The sequence below is a fragment of the Saimiri boliviensis genome, chromosome 8 (assembly GCF_048565385.1).
Source record: "Saimiri boliviensis isolate mSaiBol1 chromosome 8, mSaiBol1.pri, whole genome shotgun sequence".
NCBI classification, from domain to species: Eukaryota; Metazoa; Chordata; class Mammalia; order Primates; family Cebidae; genus Saimiri; species Saimiri boliviensis.
This window is the reverse complement of record NC_133456.1, coordinates 45,071,822-45,095,651: the sequence shown is the minus strand read 5'-3', so window position 1 is coordinate 45,095,651 and position 23,830 is coordinate 45,071,822. Positions and strand designations below refer to the sequence as shown.

General features: G+C 36.8%; 1 protein-coding gene across 9 annotated transcripts in view; it reads right to left on the bottom strand.

Annotated features, from left to right (window-relative positions):
* The window catches only part of CBLB (Cbl proto-oncogene B), a 428,727-nt gene that overhangs the window by 213,062 nt on the left and 191,835 nt on the right, over positions 1-23,830 (bottom strand). For 4 of the 9 annotated variants that reach the window (XM_074404431.1, XM_074404432.1, XM_010350031.3 and 1 more), the window contains one exon: positions 584-12,986. The exons of the other annotated variants lie outside the window; for them this stretch is intronic. In XM_074404431.1, the coding sequence (XP_074260532.1) occupies positions 12,727-12,986 (260 nt within the window). In that variant the 3' untranslated portion in view covers positions 584-12,726. Of the gene's footprint in view, positions 1-583; positions 12,987-23,830 lie in introns of those variants that run through there. 9 annotated transcript variants of the gene reach the window in all.

The following is a 23,830-nucleotide window of genomic DNA, read 5'->3' as shown; positions in this document are numbered from 1 at the left end:
ATGGTGAAAGTCAATCTCTACTAAAAAAATAACAAAAATTAGGTGGGCACGGAAGCGGGCACCTGTAATCCCAGCTGCTCAGGAAGCTGAGGCAGGAGAATCACTAGAACCCAGGAAACAGAGGTTGCAGTGAGCCAAGATCACACCATTGCACTCCAACCGGGGTGACAAGAGTGAAACTCCATCTCAAAAACAAAAACAAAAACAAAAAAACTGAAATGGAGGAAAAAATGGAATTATTAAAAAACTTATTTATACAAAGGCTGTCAAGAAAAAAAGAAACACATTCATGAAAACAAATAGAAAGACAGCAGAATTAAACCCAAGTATGTAATTAATTAACTGGCATTTATCTGAACTAAATATTCTAATTAAAAGGCAAAGACCATCATGCTGGCTGATAAGGTGATTATATATATATATATATATATATATATATATATATATATATTATATACATAAAACGCTTTAAATATGTGAAGAAAATAATTGAAAGTTAAAATATTGAACAGTTGTATATGAATACATTACTAAAAAGAAAGTAAATATGGTTTTATTAATACAGAAAAAGCAAACCTTGAGAATATATTTCTAGAGATAGTAAAGAATATTTCATAATGATTAAAGTCAACTCAATAGGAAATGAAACAGCCCAAATTTGTATACATCTTACATCATAAAATATATATGAGTCAGGTAAAAACAACAAAGGGAATAGAGAAAAGCATAATTAGCTAGAGATTTTAACAGCCAACCAAAGGGTAAAGACATATAAGACAAAAAAAAAAAAAAAGAGGTCTAGTGCAGTGACTCATGCCCGTACTCCTAGCATTTTGGGAGACTGAAGTGTGAGAATCGCTTGAGCTCAGGAGACGGAGGCCGTAGTGAGTTATAATTGCACCAATGCACGTCAGTCTGAGAGACAGAGGAAGACCCAGTCTCAAAGGAAAAAAAAAAAAAAAATGAGGAACCAATGTGACTTAATTGGCACCAATTACATTTATTGACCATAGCTGCAGGATAGACTTTTTCCCAGTGCACATCGAATATTTACCGAAATAGACCATATATGGTCACAAAGCAAATCTCAAAATATTTTAAAGGACTGAAATAATTCAGAGTATATTTTTTTGGCTACATTAAAATTAAGGTAGCCAAAATAAGAAGAAGAAAAAAGCCTAGAAAATTGGATTTGTTTGCAAATTAACCAATATATCTCTAGATGAGCACTAGTATTGAAGAGAAATGGATTCATATGTACCATAAAACACACATATGAGAGCATTTGTAGCATTTAATACTCTTAAAAAGGAAATAGCCCAAATGCCCTTCACTGGGTGAATGAATAAACAAATTATGGTATATTCATACATACACAGCAATTTAAAAAGAGCAGACTGCTGCTACATGGAACCACGTGGATAGATTTTTTAGAAATGTTATTGACTAAAAGAATCCAGACACCTACATATATATATATAAAATTTCTCTCTCATGACAGAAGTCAAAAACTGCTTCTGGAAGGGAAGATGCTTTTGATTGGGAAGGTACATGATGGAGTAGGGTATAGAAAAAACTGAAATAATCTTCTAGGACACAGGCATGCAAGTATGAGTGTGTGTTTCTGTGAGTGTGTGCATACCATTTATTGTAAGCATGTTATACTGTTTGTTATGAGCTGAACTATGTTTCTTCAAAATTCATATGCTGAAGACCTAAACCCCAGCACCTCAGAATGTGATGGCATTTGGAAATAGGGCCTTGAAAGATAAATTGAAGTTAAATGAGGACATATGGGTAGGCCCCCATTCCAATCTGAAAAATTAGCTGGACACAGTGGCACACACCTGGAGTCCCAGCTACTTGGGAGGCTGAGGCAGGAGGATCACTTAAGCCCAGGAGGTCGAGGCTGCAGTGAGCAATGATTGTGCCACTGCATTGCAGGCTGGAAGACAGAGAAAGACTTTATAAGAGGAATCTGGACACAGAGAGAGAAACAGATGCATGCTTTAACAGGAAGGAGACCTTCTGATGAGGCAGCAAGAAAGTGGCCATTACCAAGCCAAGGAGACAGGACTCAGGAGAAATGTAGGCTGCCAGTGCCTTGATCCTGGAATTCCATGCTCCAGAATGGGAAGAAAATAAATTTATGATGTTTAAACCTCCTACTCTGTGATATTTTCTTATGGTAGCCCTGGTAAACCAACAGAACTCTCAAAACAGAAAACAGTAACTAACATTTTAAGTGCTTAATGTACTCATTTAATCCTTTCTACCACCTTACGTAGCAAATACAATAATTATCCCTGTGTGACAGAGAAGCAACTTGTCAAAGATCATACAGGTGTTCAGATGCGGTCCAGTAATGTTAACTATACTGTTCAACTCCAGAGTCCGTGTGTTAATTCCTAGGTTGCATTCTTTACACAGTTCCTCTTAGCTCGCAGTTAGCTAGCAGAGGCCAATGTTCTGCAGGCTCTGCCCGGAGAGTTTTTGGATCTGAACCCTGAGATAAAGAAAACTCCAGAGCGTGGTGCTTTGTCAAAGAGTAGGACTAAAAGGACCTCTAGCATAAAGGGTGTGGGTGAGGGTAGGTATCCGTAGAGCACTCATCCTCTGGGTAGCTTCAGCAATAGGGAAAATGTTCGTGCTTCACACTTGACTCCTAACACTCTAACTAGTTATGAATGTTTCCCACGACACCCCCAGATCCTAAACTCCTGCGGCAAGGCCTATGTCTTCTTTTCATCATCCTGTAAGCCCCTGGGAGACTGAAGAGACCATGGATACGTGTTGTGTTAAATGGAAAGGACTGACAGATCTTTCAAAATGACCTTGTCCTGCTTTACACGGTCTTCCTTAAAACTACTACCACTCTCATCTTACACCTCGAACGGTGGAAAACAGATTGCAGTCTCACATACGAATTCCGAAGCTCTCTGTAAGTTTTACTTATTCATGCTAATCAAATATGCTAAATATGCCAAATGTGCCTGTTGCACATAAAATGTGATCCAGCAGTGGATTTGTGATACCATATTTTCTCTGTCCCTTTAACAGCTTTATTCTCCTCCAGAGTGTTGTTTTAGCTCCCGTTTCTTGCATTTTCCTGCTCTCTTTTGCTCTGTGCAGTTGTCTTCCTGTCTTTTTCTTCCATTTTCTCTGATTTACTCCCTTTTGAGGGGGTTGTCACTGGTTCAGCATTGCGTGATTGATAATAATGTCTTGTTCTCACACTGTAATTGCTGTGTCAAGACGGCAGGCGCAGCAGGCTGCCACGATTTTACCACTGACTAAAGAGGAGATTTGCTGCATGTTGATTAATTCGAGGGGTGCCTCAAATAAGGAAGTAACTATCTCTCCCAAAATGCCTCCTTTCTTCACGTAGAGACAGAATCACTAACCATTCACTAGATCACTCATCCACAGTGGTCAAAGCAATGTATCTTTCAATATGTTATTGATTGTTTCTCAGGACTTTTCAAGATAATGCTCATTTAGCTTTTCCCAAGTTCTTTTAAATAATAGCAAGGCAGTACTTCTATTTTTCCTTACAGATAAGGAAACTAGGTCACAAAGACTTCAATTATCTTTCTTTCCCTCACTGTTAGGAAGCATCAGTGATGACAGAACTAGAATTACAAAGTATTTTTCCTTTAAACCAATTTCAGATAATACAGCCTCACCCCAAACACACGCAAACACAGGGTTACTCTAAAAACTAATAAAGAGATAGGAAGAATGTAAAATGACATGTCTCTAATAACACTGAAGTTTGTCAATAAAGATAACAATAGTTTGTTGGACTAATGCATGCATTCCATTCTGCTAGACAGTGCTAGTCCCTCAGAGAGATGTTTTTGAGTGAAGCAATTGTCTTTGGGGCACTCACAGTGGACGTTGCACTTGTAAAAATGAAACATGGGATTGTAACTGGCATTATGTTTTACTTATGGTTTGAGCTAAAGTTTGAATATTCTCTGATATAATTTAAATTATTGGTAGGCAAACTATATATATATATATATATATATATTTCTCACATCTGTGCATGTGTGTGTATGGGGGTGTGTGGAAAGAAGAAAGAAAAGAGAAAGAAGGAAGAAAGAAGAATGAAAGAGAAAGAAAGGAAGGAAGGAAGGAAAGAAAAAGAAAAAGAGAAAAGAAGAAGAAAAAGAAAAAGAAAAAAGAAAAGAAAGAGAGAGAGAAAGAAAAAGAAAGAAAGAAAGAAAAAGAAAGAGGGAGAGAAAGAGGGAAGAGAGAACGGGAGTCTTGCTCTACTGCCCAGGCTGGAATGCAGTGATGTGATCATAGCTCACTGCAGCCTCAAGCTCCTCACCTCAAGCCACCCTTCCACCGCAGGCTACCCTACCAAGTATCTGAGATTACAGGCATGCACCTCTGTGCCAGGCTAATCTAAAATAAAAATTTCATTTTCAAGACAGTGTCCTGTTATGTTGCCCAGGATGGTCTCAAACTCCTGGCCTTCTGCGATCCTCCTGCCTCAGCCTCCCAAGTAGCTGGGATTACAGATGCAACCACTGCACCCAGCCAGATTGTGTATTTTAACATAAACTTAATTGTTTCTAACTATATATTAAAAATTTGAACAGGACCAGAATGTTGGATAGTCTTGCTATGACAATGAAGTTAATAGTAGAATGAGATCATGGACTAATGACCTCTGAAGTTATAGGTAAACAATATTGAGGCTAGAAACTCTTCCTGAAGGCTTTTCCCATAGAGACAAGCAAGTTTCTAGAACTTCCCTCTAAGAACCTAGATGAATTGGAATTATATGTAGAAGTAGTATATTAAATGATGCTGGGAAACAACCATTGAAAGGGAGTTCTGGTTACTAATTTTTGTAAAAATCGTAATGGATTTAAGAATGCACACTTTAAAATATAGAGAGCATCAGTGAAGGCATTTAAGGTTTTTAAAACTCACCTGTGGATTTTCACAACATGCTGAGGCATACATTAACTTTCTAGGTGAAGAGATTTGAGCATAAAGTAAAATCTGAGGACACTAGAGTTTAACTTAGCTAACAAACACACAATCAACCACAACAGGGCTAGATCTATTCTGTGAGTTAGCATTTTCTCTTTAAAGTTTTATCAAATAACCCGGCCATTCTCCTGAAAAAAATGAAGTTTGAATCTGATTTTAATCAACAGTGAAGGGTTTGAACACTTTTTAATTTTCCAGGTGGAATGAAAGTGTGTGATCTTTAAATGGAACTAAGGGCTCTTGTCATCTTGTTGTCATTAAACTTCAAGGGAGTTTAATTTTAGGGGTTAGTATCACAAAGGATTGAGAAGTCACACACTGACGTGGCAATGGTCCTTTGAGAGGAGAACAAAAACACTGGTCTTCTCAAGGTGCTAAAGTGATGATGAGATGCTTAAGTGTCCTTATATGTCATTAATATGAAAAGCAAGAAAGTATATTCAAGTTGAATTTGCAGTGTCCTTACCATGACGTTTATAGCCTCTTATAGATTAATAGCCTGGCTGCCAAAATTGCTTTTCTGTGCCTACACACTGAAGGTTCACAAATGAAACGGGTGTTTTTTTATTTAGTCTGAGAATATTTATTTGTTCTCCTTCCCTATTTATTAGCTTTTTACTCAATTGAGCAATTAGAACACTTTTCTTTTGCTGAAAAATGGCAGTCAGTAAGGCAATTTTTTCCTTTCCTCTTTGTAGTAAACAGTAAATTAATTAAAAAAAAAAATAGGAATCCACACACATTTAAAATGGCACTAGAAAGACCCATAGTGCTAAGCCACTTTAGAATGAAGATTGCTTAACTTATCTATATTTTCAAGTTGCTGATTTCTTTGCAAAATTTGCAGTTCATATGTAGTTCCGCTTCATCTCCATGATTCTGTTTACTTTACAGGATAGTGCTGACCAATTAGCAAATCATTTTTACAAAACACCCCAACTAGTAAATAAGTAACATGTTTACATGTGTATTAGTCATGTTTAACATGTCTTAGTCAGTTCTCACATCCATAAAGACATATCTGAGACTAGGTATTCAAAAAGGAAAGAGTTTTAATTGACACACAGTTCAGCACGGCTGGGGAGGCCTCAGGAAACATACAATCATGGTGAAAGGGGAAGCAAACAAGTCTTCCTACAAATGGCAGTAGCAAGGAGAAGTGCCCAGGAAAAGGGGGAAAAGCTCCTTATAAAACCATCAGATCTCATGAGACTCACTCACTATCATGAGAACAGCATGAAGGTAACCGCTCTTGTGATTCCATTACCTCCCACCAGGTCCCTCTCAAGACATGTGGGGATTATGGGAACATTTCAAGATGAGATTTGGGTGGGGAACAGCTCAATCATGTCAACATGTACTTAATCTTTCTGGGTGATATTCTCTTGCAATATGTGACAATAGTAGGAGGTGAAAGTCACTTACTCATTTTAAATTCTCTTGCTTGCCCACAGAAGGTTTGCTTAGATCTTGCCTGATTGTTTTTAGGTCTATTTTTAATACCTAATGCATGAAGTGGGACTATTTGATATGATTATAATTCTAGCTCTTGTCAATTGTTGAGTGACTCAGGAAAAGTTATGTTCTCTGGTTTATAAATTCTATGTGCAAAGAGGAGCTATCAAGTGCAATGGACCTACTTCACAAGAATTTTGAGAAATACAACTTTGAAAATGAAACAGAAAACATTCCCAAACCCCAAGTGGTGCATAAATATTTAATTATGCTAGCCCTGATTGAAATGCCCAGTAGAGATATGTTAGTCTTGTTTTAGACCATCTATCCTCCCTTTTTTTGTAAAAAATTCCAGATAGACATTACGCATCATTCTTGATTAAACATTTATACAAATAAGTGCCTTGGTATTGCCGTTTTTGATTCATGTCTAAATAGCCTAGGGCCTAGGTACTTGTGGTTAAGTTTAATTTTCTGCAAGGATATTTCACGTCTTACATTGGAATGGTTCTTTAGCTCCTTTTGAGAGTAGTTTTAGGACAGTCCCTGATGTCCTAGGGAAGTTGCTACCATATGTTTTATTTCATGTCCCCGATATTTATTTCATAAACAAGCTAACAAATGAGGTTTGAATCGTTTACTGAGAAAGAAGCAATGCTTGCAGTGAAGGGAGAACTGGGTGAGACTGGGCCCTACACTGCTAAATGACATAGGAGAGGGTCTTTGCTCAAAAGACTGGAAGGGGTTAGGCAGAATTTGCATCTCCATGGATGGGCCCTCTGAGCTTGCCAGGCAGGAAGTATTTCCAGAGAAATAAAATGGATCTGTCCACTGCACACCATCTCCCCAGAGAAGTACCCTCTGATGATGGCTATCTGACTATAAGTGTTTTTGTTAAGCTAAGGAAACCACTAAAGTTCATTTGAAATAAAATGTCTGTGAATTTTTTTTAGTAATTAATTTACTAAACACCTTGACCCTAATGGGCTGCCAACATGGTATGCTGAGATTTGTTTCTGTAATCACTTCTTTTGATTATTAACTATCTTTTCTTGTTTAATCACCTGAATCCTAATTCAGTTTGGCCTGTCCGCTGTCTCCCAGTGTTGGGCAGCCCTTAACTTCAGGGACTAAGAGCAGAGAAGGGGCAAGATACACTCTTTTCTACCACTCCTCTTCATTCTTACATTTCTGCTTCTTTGGGACTGGGGTAGGGGAAGAAGAGTTAAGGAAAGGCATAAAACTCTTTTTACAAGTGCTATCATAGGGCATGTCTGAGTTTGTATTTCACCCGTGCAGAAGTTCTCAAATGTGGACTTTGTTGTCAAGCTCAAGTGGGAGGCTGCTCACTGGGTTAGTGTCTCACACATCAGATACATCAGATAGCCACTGGCTTGACTTCCTCATGCCTGGTTCAGCAGTGTATACCCCAAATTCTCTTGCTGCTTGGGTTATTATGGCTGGCAGATGGCCTTCTTGGGTCCTGCCAAAACAGCTCCAGCTCAGCTGCCTGTCCCAGGGGAGTATGATGGATCCTTGCCCTCCCAACGGTGGGGATGTTTATCCACTGATTCACGGCTGACTCTTCTCTAGTTTTGCTCTGCTCTGCTCTCGTAACCACAGATGACAGATCAGTAAGTCCACTGTGTGGACTCCAATAGAATAAAATGTCACTTCCCTCATATCTATAATCGGCGCTCTCTGGGAGAGAGTTGTATTGGGAGAAGCGGACCCAACCCAGAATATTCTCACTCATCACTCACTTTTCCCAGGTCAACCCCCAGCCCATCCTCTGTTTATGATGAATCGGAGGATACAGGAGTGGAAGTTCTGCCACCAGCCTCTTAGTGAGTCCTACAGAGGTTTCCCATGGGGGCTTTTAGGAGAGGAGAACAAGTCTTCTCAAAGCACTGAAGTGATGAGAGGCATCTCGCCTTTGCTTAAATATCGGTATTTTATCATGTGTGCTCCTCCTATTTGAAAAGATTTAACTCTGAATTTCTTTCTTAGTACCAAAAAAATCTTGCTTCTTTTAGGCTTACAAAAAACTTACTGAGAAGTCTTAACGGCTTCTCAAATTTTCTATTAGAAACCGCATTCCCAACTTCCCTTCCACAGTTCTAAAAGAGGCAGGGCTGTTGAAAGCATTTAATGCTTCGACACTAAGCTCCTCGCACATACTAAGGACTCAATCATTAGTCCGTAAGCACTTACCACGCAGAAGGAATTCTAGTACAATATGGTACATTATACACAACATTCACGGTATTGGAATTACTTGCTTATATGTATCTCCCATTTCATGGTACTGTGCTTCCAGGAAGTAATTGTTATTACTGTGCATGGAACTTTGCATGTAGCAATTTCAGAATATTCTGCCATGATTCTTATAAAATAGCAATTATTAACATTGTTATCTCTGTTGTTCTCTCCCCACTATATACTGACCAGTGAAAAAATGATTTAAGAAATGAGGAATTTAAAGACCAGATAGTACTGTTGACCAGAAATTATCAATTAAATTTTACAGTACATCATCCTGAAGACTTTCAGCATTTCCTGTACTTCTTACTTGGAACCTTGACATAACTTTGACTTTCAGATCTATAATATAGGGGCAATTTTATCTATTATACTATCTTAAAGTTATGGTTTTGGTATTTAATAACTAAATTACCTAGAATTACCTTGCCCCACTTTGTTCAATTAGACATGAAGAAGAAAAATTACAACAAAGAAATGCTCTAAAATGTTTGCGTTCATTTGAAAAATAAAGTACCAACTCAGCATTTAGTTAATGTTCATTTTATAAAATATCTTAAAAGAACAGATAAAGTACTTGAGGTTACATAATAACCAGAATTGAAAAGGAATGAATAAAATATAAATTAATCAAACATATGACTATTGTGCCACATTACACAAGTTTTAAAAAGGCATTTTAAAAAACAATAAAACAGTAATTGGGGAAAAAACCCTTCACTCTATTGGTGTCTTTGTCTGGAAAATTTTCCCAGAATCACTGAAATTCCAGGTCAACAGGTAGTACCTGAATTATTCAAACACACTGTAATTTGCTTCCAAATCAGTTAGCTGAAGAGAGAAATTAAAATTTTAACCAAGTTAATTCAGTGCAAATCAAAGCTTCAAGTCGAAAATCTGAGAGGAAAAATAATGTTCAAACTGTACGAAATGCTTCTGGAACCGAAAAATAAAAAATTCACATTATGAAGAAATCTTTGCAAGTGTTCTTGGCGTATGAAATGCTGAGTTAACAAATGGGGCCTTTTAAGTTGCAATGAGGGCTCTAGTATGAAGACGATTTGTGATGTGGGCAAAAGGGGCACCGAGTGGGAAGAGCGTGTCATGTTTACGGAAGGAAATTCAAGTTAAGCATAAACTGCTTTCATTCAATTCTAGAAAAATTTGGTGAGGATACGTCATACATTAGGGGAAGAAACAGATTACGGAGATAAATTTACTGGAATATAATTGAGGATAAGTCCTTCTACCTCCAGAACATGTTTAAGTTGGGGGAGAAGGTTGATATTGGCCACATATCTAATTTGTCTTAATTTTACGGATTATATGAAATGCTGACTTAAAAAAATATTTGTGTTACCAAATCTTGAGAAATGGAAGGAATGTCTAACTTTCTGGATCACAGTGAAACAAAGTCTGGATCACTTCCAAACATCAACAAGCAGTGACTTCTACAATTAAAAAAATATTTTGGTTTCATTATTTTCTCACAAAAATTTTTTAGGTTTAATTTCATAGGGGATAGGTAGCAGTGGGTCTTTCATGAAAGTTTTCCTCTTTTCATTCCATTCTTTTTGAGTTTTTGATTCATTCTTTTTAAATGACAATACTAATGGCTGCTGTTGAGTACAAGATGGAGAGATTTTGGTGGAGGTCGGTAAGTTTTCTTTGCAAAATAGATTCCCTCCTCCCCGCCCCAAATTTCAGGTCCAGGTTTACTGTATCATCACCAATCTTTCTTTTTTTAATTCTTACTGGAAATTTTCACATATTATTTATAAACTGAATGAGAATGTGCTACGTTTTCTGACCTTCGTATTTTACATCATTCTCTATTAGGAATGTTGCAACAATGTTATCACAATGAAGTGGCAACTTTTGGATGTTAGACTGTACCTATCATCAGCAATCATAAAAAGGCCAGAATAAACAGTGCTATTCCAAGGTGACATCAGAAACTCTTAAAACAAGTGAAAAATCATAGTGACAAAACATGGGTTCATACAGCGACAGAAAATTTGTCAATGCAATTTTTAAAATGTAAGAAACTTCAGTCATAGACCTACTCATGGAAAGAACATCTAACGCAAATGAAAAATTCCCCTCCAAGGACGTAACCAGCTCAGAACCATCTGAAAAAATTCATACAAAAGCAGAAATTATCCAGGGCCTGCGAGTCCTTATCTCATACCATGAAAGTCAGACTGTCAAAAAAAGGGGCACATGTCACTTTGCAAAGGAATGCATTAACTCCTCTCCAGGGTCAACTTAGTCTACATGTCTTTTGTATTACATCAATTTCCATCAGATCTGCTAGATGTTCAGTCATGCCCTTTAAAGTCCTGAAGGCAGGCTCACTATCTGATGCATCTTTGTACATCACGGTAGGTGTGAAGTGAAAAGAGGCGACACAGAAATATGCACAAACTCACAATTAGTCCACATTTAGAAAACTTTCTGTGGGTTCAAGCATTTACACAGAGATGATGTTCATCTCATTTCTCCATCAATTTCTCATTAGAAATGGAAAATAGCTAATTCTAAATTCTAAAGCTCTGGGGGAAACTTTCTCCAAGCTTTGTCTATCAGACAGACTTTGTCATAAAAAATACAGGAAAACAAAAATAAAACATTATGCTGGAATCAGCTTTTGAGAGTATTTGCTTTAAAAAACACAGTGCCTAACAGCACCAAGCACATCACAGACACTCAATAAATATTTGTAGATTTATTAAGAGTAATAACATGGTGTCTGAAGAACCAACCACCATTTTGTAAAAAAGGTAAAACTATATTATTTCACCTGATTTGATTGAGCAGTGGGGGGCAATGAATGAGACAATCTGCAAATTAAATATGAACCCTAATTTGATTGGAGAGAGGAAATTACTGAGAACTTTGCAAAACACATTGCCACAGTAGCCTTGACACTTAACAGTGCATCAGAGATTTAACGTTTCCACTGCAATATGAACTTGTTCCCACAGCTCCACTCAAATGGGAAATAAAGTCTAATTCTGCTTCAGAAAAGTTTTGTCCATAATTCTGAAAATTATTAATATATTTCAGGGAGATGGTCTCCTTATTCAGCATCCCTCAACGTAAGACAGGCATAAATATCAGGGGACCTTGTTATAGAAGTCCATTACGGCATTGTCTTATACAAGTGTTATCTCTTCCACATCTGTAGTAATTGCTCTCTAATATTTTAGATTTTTATAGTCATAACACCCCTGGGATGACAGACTTAGAATACGGAGGATTAAAGGTCACAAAACTTAAACTAAAAAGGGAAGCTCCTCTATGTTATGTGGAAACCCCTTACAAAAGGCAGTTTATTGACAAATAAATGCTTTATACATTCAGCTTTTCCCCATCTCTCAACAGTGATGGTTTCCAAAGAAGAAACTCAGTAGTGAAGAACATATATATCTATATTTTTTGCATTAGTCTGATCAGTTGAAAATCAGAACCTTTAAAGCATCTTGTGAATGGGAGAAACGGAAGCGGACCTGGGCAGGGGTGTGGATGGTAGAGATCAGAATGAATGACTGAGCTGTTGATGTGAACAGCAAGAGAATTGGTGGGAAATGTTACAGCAGACCTGACCATGCTACAAAGGGTCCGTGAAGAACACAGTACAAGTATCAAAAAACCAAACTAAACTAAAAACAAAAACAAACTGCAACTTTGCCAAATTGTAAACAAGGAAAAGCATTTCACAGGTTCAAAGTTCAAGGGAAGTAAACGTCTTTAAATTATTTTTGTCAGTTCAACCCTGATTTAAAAATATGGCTAGCAAAAACAAGGAAGCCACAGCTGTCGACATCCTGAGCAAGCATCGGTCTCCTTTGAGAAGCTGTACTCCCAAGCCTCTTCTCAAGCTGCTACACGAGGAGGAGACACTTCTCTCTTCAATTCCATCTCGATTCTTTCATTTCCACACTCCTGGAATATGTCGATTGCTTTCCATTTTGGTGTTTACTGTTCTGGCTGCTATAGATTTAGACGTGGGGAAATAGGAGGCGGGAAGGCAAATTCTCGGAGGATGCTCCGGGCAACTTCAACGTTATTCTGGGCTATCTCTAAGGCTCTCTTCACCTCTTCAAAGGCATAACCCTCTCCCATGAGTTTTGCAATTTTTGCATCGACGTTTTCCAATGCTGCCTCAGGCCCATGGGGTTTTCTGTGGTGAATTTCTGGTGCAGTCCTGCGGGGTCGTGGTTTTGGGGGTCTGGCTGGTGCTTGTGAACTGTCTGTGCAGATTTTTAAGGACAGAAACCATTTAAACAGTGAGATAAAAATGAAGCCATGATCACATAACAGCATTATCTCATTTCCTATGGAAACATTATTTCTTGTTTTCTTTACAAATAAACTTTTACTTTCCCATTTTCCATACTACTGTGGGATAGGTAGTATTATCCTCATTCTGAACAACAGAAAATTAAGGTAGAGTGTGTTGGTAGTTCCACTGAGAAATTTACACATTGCCTTCTCTATTCCACATTTGATGATTCAAGCCATATGTGGTCAGAGAGATACAGAAAGAAAAAAAATCAGAATAATTGTCTAAAAAGGGAATGTTTTCACTTTGGTTAGCAATACAGTTCACGCTCTACTACAGCACAGGCTCTGGCTGATGGTCCTCCACAGAACAATCTTGGGGGGTTTCTATGAGAGGAAACTATGCTCACAAGCTCACAGATACCCACTGTAGAACGTCCCCACACATCCTGAATCCCATCCATGTCAGGGCAGAACTGCTCTAAAACAGATGCTCTGTAGCATCTTCCTAGCTGATTTTTCAAGTTAATAATCTGTGCCTTACTGACGCTAGGAGAAAAATGAAAATAGTAGATGTTTTGACTTTACTGTTAGTCAACAGGTTGAATGGAAGTACACTCAGTGCTTTGTTCAAACATTTTATACAGATTCCAACGTAAAGCAAAACTAGGAGAAATAATAGGAGTAGAGAATTGAGTTCTAGATCAGTTCGTTGGTGATTAATAGTCCCTCAAATTTAAACTGATGACACTGGTATACATGAATGGAGAGCAACATCAAGAGAAAAAAGAAATAATTATATGCCACCATCTCACACAGGTACCGGATCATGGGCTAGCTAAATTGACAGGGTACTTACATCATGTATTTCCTGGTTAATTATAGCACTGTATCTCAAAAGCCTAGAAAAATATGTACACACACACACACACACACACACACACACACACACTCTCTCTCTCTCTCTCTCTCTCTCTCTCTCCCCCCCCCCATATAAATGTATACATTTTGGGGTTTTTTTTGGTGCTTTGTTTTTTTGAGATGGAGTTTTGTTCTTATTGCCCAGGCTGGAGTGCAATGGCACAGTCTTGGCTCAATGCAATCTCCACCTCCTGGGTTCAAGCAATTCTCCGGGCTCAGCCTCCCAAGTAGCTAGGAATACAGGCATGTGCCACCATGCCTGGCTAATTTTGTATTTTTTTAATAGAGATGGAATTTCACTATGTTGATCAGGCTGGTCTCAAACTCCTGACCCCAAGTGATCCACCCACCTCAGCCTCCCAAAGTGCGGGGATTACAGGCATGAGCCACTGCACTCAGCTGATATACTCATTTTAAAATGTCAACTTTATGTCATGAAATATACTTATGGATTTAGGAGTATCTAGACAACAATATTTAATGTCTTTCTCCTAGACCACTGACAAATGCCAAACAATAAATTCAAGGACACAGTTAAGTGAATGGTGATGTGAGGCTAAAACCCAGTGTCTCATGCTTCATGTTCTCCTTGTCTCCCCTCCTCTGCTGCCTCAGCAACTTTCCCAATGGCTTCAGGAGATACTGCAAGCTGATATTTTCAATAATAATAAATTTAAATAATAAAAGCTGATCCAATGTATTATTTAATATTTTTCCTTTCTAAATCAAAAGATGAATGATACTTTTCCATGAGAATAACATCATATATCTTTTGATTTAGAAAGGTAACTTGTAAAAACATCATCCTATAAACAATTCTAGCAATATCAATACATACATAAAATAGAAGCCTCTTGGATAAATGTATTTATTTCCACATCAAATAGGATGTCTTTTTTTTTTTTTTTTTTTTTAATGAGGTGAAGTCTCACTATGTTGACAAGGCTGATCTTGAACTCTTATCCTCAAGTAATCCTTCCATCTTGGCCTCCCAAAGTGTTAAAATTACACGTGTGAGCCACTGCGCCTGGCCATGATGACAGGCTTATCTTCAATTATTCCTTTTTTGTAGCATAGTGTCCAGTTTTAAAAAAATATTACAGTTGTAGATATTATATATTGAAGTATGCCCACATACAAAAACACAAAATTTCTGGTTCTTGCTAATATCTAGACTGTTTCTTGCATCTGAAATTAAACATCTCAAACAATTACCATCTGCTAAATTGCATCTCTTAGTATATTTTGTAGTTCCATTTATTTTCCTATTAAGTATTTTCATTATGTCATACAGGATTGGACAATAAATTATGTTTTGCTTATAATCATTTTCAAAAACTATTAGAAATACTTGAAAGCTTTCCTTTAATCAATTGCCAAAAACGTTCATACATTTAAATCATGTCTGTTCTGAGACGCTTTCAGATAAGAAAAGTACCTAGATTTTGATAGAAAAGTACTAGATTTAGAAAACAATTACCTTGTTTTCTACAGGTAATTTTCTAAGAGATTTTTAATATTGTTACGTCTGTCCAGAATGCTAAGATGGGCACATGAATGCCAGGCATGTTTGAAAAGAACAGCTGTGTATACAAGTGGGATGAATACTGTGACAGCCAGGAATGCCTCTAATAAATAGGATGATTGGCAATTAAATCTTAAATCTCAGTTTGGCTGTTAAGATCTTGGGCTAAGCAATTAACTTTCACAATTCTCATTCGCCAAATCTATTTTTTACAAAAAATATCTGTGTTTAGAGGTATTATTTATCCCTTTTCAATCAGGTAGTATGAAAATTAATGTAATTTACAGGATATGGACTGAGACCATTAACAAGAAAAGATAATGAATTCATATTTATAATGATAATTGCTATGCTGAAATGCTATAGACCAGCAATTACTATAAATTAGCAGGCATGCCAGAGAAGTGTGAAAGGAGAAAGAACACAAAATTTGTTGTGAGTATCTGATTCTACAGAAAGCCTTCAAGCGGAGTATTAAAAAGCAAGATCTGGTACAACCCCAACTAGTAGTAGGAGCTATTAAAAAGATGGGAGGAGGTGATCATTTCCATGCTGACCATTAAAGTAAATTGCTTAGAACCAATCACTCTTTTTTCTCTTCTGAAGGCTCAGAAGCAGCCTTCACTTTCTCTGCTTTTCTTTTCACAATATCTATAAGGGGATTATACCAGGTCCTTATTTACTTTTGCACTTTAGAATGAGTAAGGTAGTGGAAAAAAGCCACAAAATGAAGATAAAACTATCTTTTGGTCCCCTAAAAGTTATTATATTGCAGTTTGGGAGCACACTGAAATAACTATACATTTTATCAACCCTATGGAGTTTCTGTACCTGAATACATATCATCCTTAAAAATAGTTATTTTGGAAGAGCATGTGTTTGTTCTGGTGCTACTATCCATGTTCATGGTATTTTTGAACTCTTAGGAGTAACTGCAACGGTATCAAAATAAGTACAAGAATGTGAGCCACAGGTTAAAAGTAGTTCATTTTCTGGAGTACCAACTTTATTAAAGGATATAAAGTCATTAATATTTTAAAACTGACATGAATATAGATACACTAAGGAGAAAAATATAGAGTTTGCATACATTTTTGAGATAGAACTGACTTAGAATGTCTTACACTAAAAAACAAAGTATTGTCCTCTTTTACTTAATACCCCAGTCCTTGTGTTGCTCACTGTAAACTCCTCTTTGAGAAAGAAGATTGGAGAAGCCGTGGTTTAGGAGTAAATCTTGATTCCATTTTCCTTTTCAGAGAATATGAAAGAACAGAGTGACATACAGAGAAGTTCTGGATGGCATGGGAATTAGCATAACATGGTTGGAATAATACCTAGAATGATTACTCTAGGTCATAGATTCTAGGAGGGGGCAATCACTGGTTCTTGTGGGATGGGGAAAAAAAACAATTTTATATGCTAAAATGGATTGTGGCCTTCCAAAGAGCCATAGTACATAGAGATATATCTCTATCTCCATCTCTACTAAGCACATCTGTAATATTAAACTTTCATTATTACTGGGGACAGAAAGCTTACTAGGAAAAAAAAAAAGACCCATAAGCATACCATTTTTTTTTTTTTGTGAGACACACTGCTCTATATCTACATAACCTCCATATAAAAGAATTGAGAATGTTTCATTTCAGTGGCTAACAATTATTTTGTCACAAAAAGTCTTTCTTACTCTCCTCATCATCTAAAGATTGGGTTGGTTTTGGTCTGTATTTTTAAAGATATGTCTAATAAGCAAATGCTATTGTATTGATGAATACATTTTCTGATTTCCTATTATACTGAATCACGTTCAACAATGTAACATTGAGCTTCTATATTTCTAGATAACAGCAAAGGCATTTAATGCGAAAGTTTTCTTGCATATAAAGTTAGGGTTTCTGTTAGACTTGCAAAATGTTAAAAATAGGGTCTGATAGCACATAAAAATAATGGACTATCATACAGTAATTTAAAATGATATTTATTTTTAAAAACGATTGGGTAAAATACTTATAATACTCTAATGGAATTGAGATGGAATTGACATATTGAATATAATCTTAAGATCTTAAGTGAAAATGTGCATAGACAAAACATTAGAAGGTTGTATTTGAAAATGGCAGTAATGTTCCTTATTGAGGATAGGGTTATAAGCAATTGCCTTTTCTTATTGTTTATTTTATCTGTAATTTCCTTTTATCTTCCAATGTAAGTATAATAAGTTAATAATTAGGAAAACCACCACCAACAACAAAATAAGTCTCAAATCTCCTCTGCTATTCTTAAAGGCCTCAGCAGTGCAAGTCTCTAAGACTGAGAACCAGAGATCGATTTTGCTCATGTGAAAAATATAGGCAGCACATAGTGTGTGGTTTTCCTAAGGTCATGTGAAAAATAGTTGGAATCCATATTTTGGAATCTCTAGTACAGCTTTACTATTTCTAAACCCCTCCATTTCTCTGTCATCACTACTATTCCATCACTATTATCATTTTACCACTGAACATCTCCAAACTCAGTTTACCAGTTCTTGTGATATGTATATGTACATTTTTTTCTAATGTAATTTTGGCATGCTGATGGGATAACAACGTAGACTTTATTAACAAACGTCTAGAAAACTGGAACTGATTTAAATTTTATCAGGCGGATACTTGCAGCAGTAGCTTCAGTTACTAGTCATTGCTGTGTCCTGCCTTCTTCTATAAGGTGACATTAATAAAATCTATTTCAAGCCGGGAGCAGCAGCTCACACTTGTAATCCCAGCACTTTGGAAGGCTGAGGTGGGTGGATCACCTGAGATAAGGAGTTCAAGACCAACCTGACCAATATGGTGAAACCCAGTCTCTACTAAAAATACAAAAATTAGCTGGGTGTGGTGGCGCGCACCTATAGTGCCAGTTACTTGGGAAGCCGAGAGAGGAGAATTGCTGGAACCTAGGACACGGAGGCTGAGTGAGCCGAGATTGCACCACGGCACTCCAGTGTGGGCGACAGAGCAAGACTCAATCTCAAAAATATAAAAATAAAATATCTATTTCAGAGTGGTTATGAGAAATAAAATTATTTCTACATTACACAGTAAGAATACATTGATTTATATTTATATAACCATATATTTGTATAAAAATATTAAATATACAATGTATAATTATAGATAACATAAAATATACATTAAATAAAATAACGTATATATTTTAGGGTATAACTATATAAATATAATTATATATAATACTAACTTATATAAAATGTACATATCTGTATCTAAAATAATTAGCAAAGCATTAGGACTATAGTAAATGCTTCATAAACAAATTTTAATTAGATTAAATAATATTGTACATATTATCTGAAGCATACTTTCTAAATTTACTTAGCAAACTAGCAACAATTCTTGGGATAGACATCAAAATTATTAGACTACTGACCTTCTCAACTAAAGCAATAACAGAATTAGAAAATATATCAATGAACAAATGAAATCTCAAACACAGTATACTAACTTTGTTATTCTACTAGAAGTTGGACTAATTCTGGGACTCATTTTTATGCCATAGGCCATAGTTTAATTCCTGCCACTATAGAAATACTGATGGCCATGTGCAGTGGCTCATGCCTATAATCCCAGCTCTTTGGGAGCTGCGGCCAGCAGATCACAAGGTAAAGAGTTCAAGACCAGTGTGGCCAACATGGTGAAACCCCATCTCTACTAAAAATACAAAACTTAGCCAGGTATGACGGTGGGTGCCTGTAATCCCAGCTACTCAGGAAGCTGAGGCACGAGAATCACTTGAACCTGGGAGGTAGAGGTTGCAATGAGTCAAGACTGTGCAACAGGGTAAGACTGTCTCAAAAAAAAGAAAAAGAAATACTGCCTACTTATAGAAGGACATGATTTAATAAACTAAATTACAAACAAATAAAATCTTCACATATAATGTTTTAAATACATCCAGAAAATGGTTATTTAATATGAGACTTGTAAGGAAAATGACACTAGGTTCTCTGGCTTCTAAACTGAAGCTGTATGCAAGCCCCAATATTTCACGCAGCTGAACTGTAGGAAAACTCAATACTGCCATTTCCTTTGTTGAAACATAAAATCTTAAAGACACATAATCTACCTTAAAATTCCAACCCTTGTGTGAAGTGAAGCCATGATTTCCAATTGAGATCTTAACAAGATAAAGGATTGACGATATAAAATTTATTCAACATCCCATCGATTCTCCTTTAAGCTAGTAAACTAATAGTAGTATTGAAATTAATTCCTTTTAAAATGAGATCTCCTTTATTTTATGATGAGAATGGCTTATTTGGCAATAAGGTCTTTTAATGGTTTCAAACACATTTGAGTTGTGCTAAAACCTAGCGTTGTTTTCAAGTGTTACCTTGAACTTCCTTCTAAATACTAAGAATATGAAAAATCACCTCAAGAGTGAATATTGTACTTAATTAGCAAGAGCCTTTTAGAGTTTTTAAAGAATGGTATACAAACTGTAGGACAATATGTCTTACAACAAGAGAAAAGCAAACTGGGAAATTTGTAGAACCTCACATATAGATAGAAGAGACGTGAGCCCCACGTGAATAATACATCCATGTAAAGAAACAAGCAGATTATTGGCAAAAATGTTTGTCCTACATACAGGTATATGTGAATTTAACATGGGCTGGTAAGATCCTCTTATATCTGGACTACTGATGACATGTTCATACATTTAAATTTCAATTATACACTTAAAAAAACTAAGAAAACTATAAAATATTTTCTTTGGGGGGAATAAACACTTATAAGGCTTTTTAATATATGCAGACATACAGATACATGCAGACATACTTTCTAGATAAGAAAACGGGAGATATTTTAAAATCGGTGAAACTACATTTTAACATTCTTTAGAAATACACTTTTCATAGAAAGCCTATCCATCAATAAGTCACTATCAATTATTTAGACAGCCACGAGTGATAATATAAGTTGAATTCAGAAGGTATAGCAACCATACCAGAACCCCCATTTGGTCATCTTAAAAAGGCCCTAATAAAAACAAATTAAATAAGAACTATTAGAATTCTAAAGGCACATATGCATTCAGTCTCAAGTGCTGAATGGAAAGACCGCATCCAGAAGGCAAGCTCAGTCTCTCTGCCATTGTGAAATAAACTAGTGGAAAGCCTGGTAAGCCTGTGAGCTGCATGTGAACACACATCTGTTGGAAAAAAGTATCTTATTTTCTGTGGTTGACTGTGTGTGTAGAGAAAGTTTAGGGAGTAGATTGAAATATTTGATGTTATAGCTAGCTGGGGCCCTCAGAGTAATAGTTAGACTCTTTTATTACTTAGGTAAAACCCAGTTCAGGCTTCTGGCAAATAAGTATTCGGGATATTTCAACAAGGTTTGTGATTTGAAGTTCTTCCAGACATTTCTAGTGTAATGCTAATTGGGATTCATACCGCTTGAAATCATGTATGTGAATGATGTTGCTCTGGGCTCTAAAACACCCATTTACTATGGAGCAAACTGTAAAGAAGCTGGAAAACACTGTGCTTTGGCCACAACTTGTCCCATAACTAGAGTATATGTTTCTTTTAATCCAGAGTTGGTGGTACTGAATATGTTATTTTAAATCATTCATAGCACTTAGCTCAAAGTTTTATTTTAATGCTATTTTCTTTATAAAAAATTGCCTCTCTGGCAGGGGGCAGTGGCTCACGCTTGTAATCCCAGCACTTTGAGAGGCTGAGGTGGGCGGATCACCTGAAGTCAGGAGTTCCAGAACAGCCTGACCAACATGGAGAAACCCCATCTCTACTAAAAATACGAATTAGCTTGGCGTGGTGGCACATGCCTGTAATCCCAGCTACTTGGGAGGCTGAGGCAGAAGAATCACTCGAACCCGGGAGGTGGAGGTTGCGGTGAGCTGATATTGCAACATTGCACTCCAGCCTGGCCAACGAGAGTGAGACTGTCTCCAGAAAAAAAAAAAAAAAATGTTTCTTTATGTTATACAGAGGCAATCAGATATTGTCTGCCTTTCTTGATTTTCATGTTTTGTCATCAAATTATTTTGAATGGAATTACAGGCTACTCTTGAATATATATATATATATATATAGTCTTAGAATGACTAGAAATAAACTGGAAAGAGAATACTGGTCAAAATTGGAAAAGAATAAAAAGATTTTTCTATGTTTCCCTGAGTTATATGCAAGTATTAAAACATATAAAACTTCTGTACAGTGAAAGAAACAATCATTAGAGTGAACCGACAACCAACAGAATGGGAAAAAATGTTTGCAATCTACCCATCTGACAAAGGGCTAATATTCAGAATCTACAAAGAAATAAAACAGATATGCAAGAAAACAAACAAACCAACCCATTCAAAAGTGGGCGAATGATATGAACAGAAACTTTTCAAAAGAGGACATATATGAGGCCAAAAAACATATGAAAAAATATTCATCATCACTGGTTGTTAGATAAATGCAAATCAAAACCACATTGAGGTATTATCTCACGCCAGTTAGAATGGTGGTCATTAAAAAATCTGGAGACAAAGGATGCTGGAGAGGATGTGGAGAAATAGGAACACTCTTACACTGTTGGCAGGAGTGTAAATTAGTTCAACCATTGTGGAAGAGTGTGTGTTGATTTCTCAAGGACCTAGAAATAGAAATTCCATTTGACCCAGCAATCCCATTACTGGGTATATACCCAAAGGACTATAAATGGTTCTATTATAAAAACACATGCACACATATGTTCACTGCAGCACTGTTTATAATAGCAAAGAACTGGAACCAACCCAAATGCCCATCAATGATAGACTGGATAGAGAAAATGTGGCACATATACACCATGGAATACTATGCAGCCACAAAAAACAATAAGTTCATGTCCTCTGTAGGGACTTGGATGAATCTGTAAACCATCATTCTCAGCAAACTGACACAAGAACAGAAAACCAAATACTGCATGTTCTCGCTCATAGGCAGGTGTGGATTCAGGGAGAAGAGCATCACACACCCGGAGCAGTTGAGGGGGAGTTGGGAGGGACAGTGGTGGGGGGTGGGGAGGGTGAGAAAGGATAACATGGGGAGAAATGCCAGATATAGATGAAGGGGGAATAGAGGCAGCAAACCACCTGGTTATCTATGCGTCTATGCAACAACCCTGCATGACCTGCACATGCACCCCAGAACTAAAGCAAAATTAAAAAAAAAAAATATATATATATATATATATATATATATATATATGTATGTGTGTGTGTGTGTGTGTGTGTGTGTGTGTGTGTATGTACACAGGGATTTCTGCATCTCCCATACATGGCATCGAGCACCTAAGAACCTCCATACTGACAATTCTTAAAACAGCTCATTAATTATCTTGATTCAGACGTTTCAGAATGCATTGCTATTACTACGCAAATCTTCCATGAACTGAAGCTTTAGCTTTAAAAAAAATCTTGAAATAAGACAAAAGTTCATAGAGGAAAACTGATAGTTACAAATATAAGACAAAATATTTCTTATCAGATATATGCAGTTAGTTTAATATAGACATCAGCTATTTTTCCTTTCTTTTGCCTGTATGTCCGCTCAAATCCATCCATCCATCTCCAACCCCAACTATCCAAGAAACATATGCTGGGCACTCTGTTGGACACTTGAGGATAAAGCAATGCTATGGACTGAATGTCTGTGCCCTCTTCTCCGCAAATCCATATATTAAAACCTAATCCCTGATGTAATGGTATTTGGAGGGGAAGCCTTTGGGAGATGACTGTATTATGCAGGTGACGCCCTCATGAAAGGGATTAGTGTCCTTATGAAACAGATCCCAGAGCACTCCCTTGCCCTCGTGAGGACACAGTATGAAGGCAATTATCTATGAAGCCGGAGGAGGGCCCTCACTAGACACTGAATGTTGGTACCTTGACCTTGGACTTCCCAGCTTCCAGAACTGTGAGACATAAATATTTGCCGCTTAGGCAATTTAGTTTACAGTATTCTGTTATAGTAGCCTGAACTGACTGGGACAGGCAGTGAACCAAACAACGCTTTTATCTTCATAGTGTTAATACTTTAGTAGACGAGACAGGTGACCAACAAACAAGCAAATGACTGAATAATAAAATTTTAGGTAGTGACAGGTGTTATGAAGAAAATGCAAGAAAGGGAAAGAAAATGACTGTAGAAGATAGGGGAGCTATTTAGATAAGTTCAGGGAAAGCCTCCTCAAGAAGCAAGGCAGCAGCATTCCATTTTTATCAGTTGTGAGTATGACTTGTTTTACAAAAACGGTACATCCTTCTATTTGATGGCTGGCAATGGAGCACTGGTTGGCAGCCCTAAAT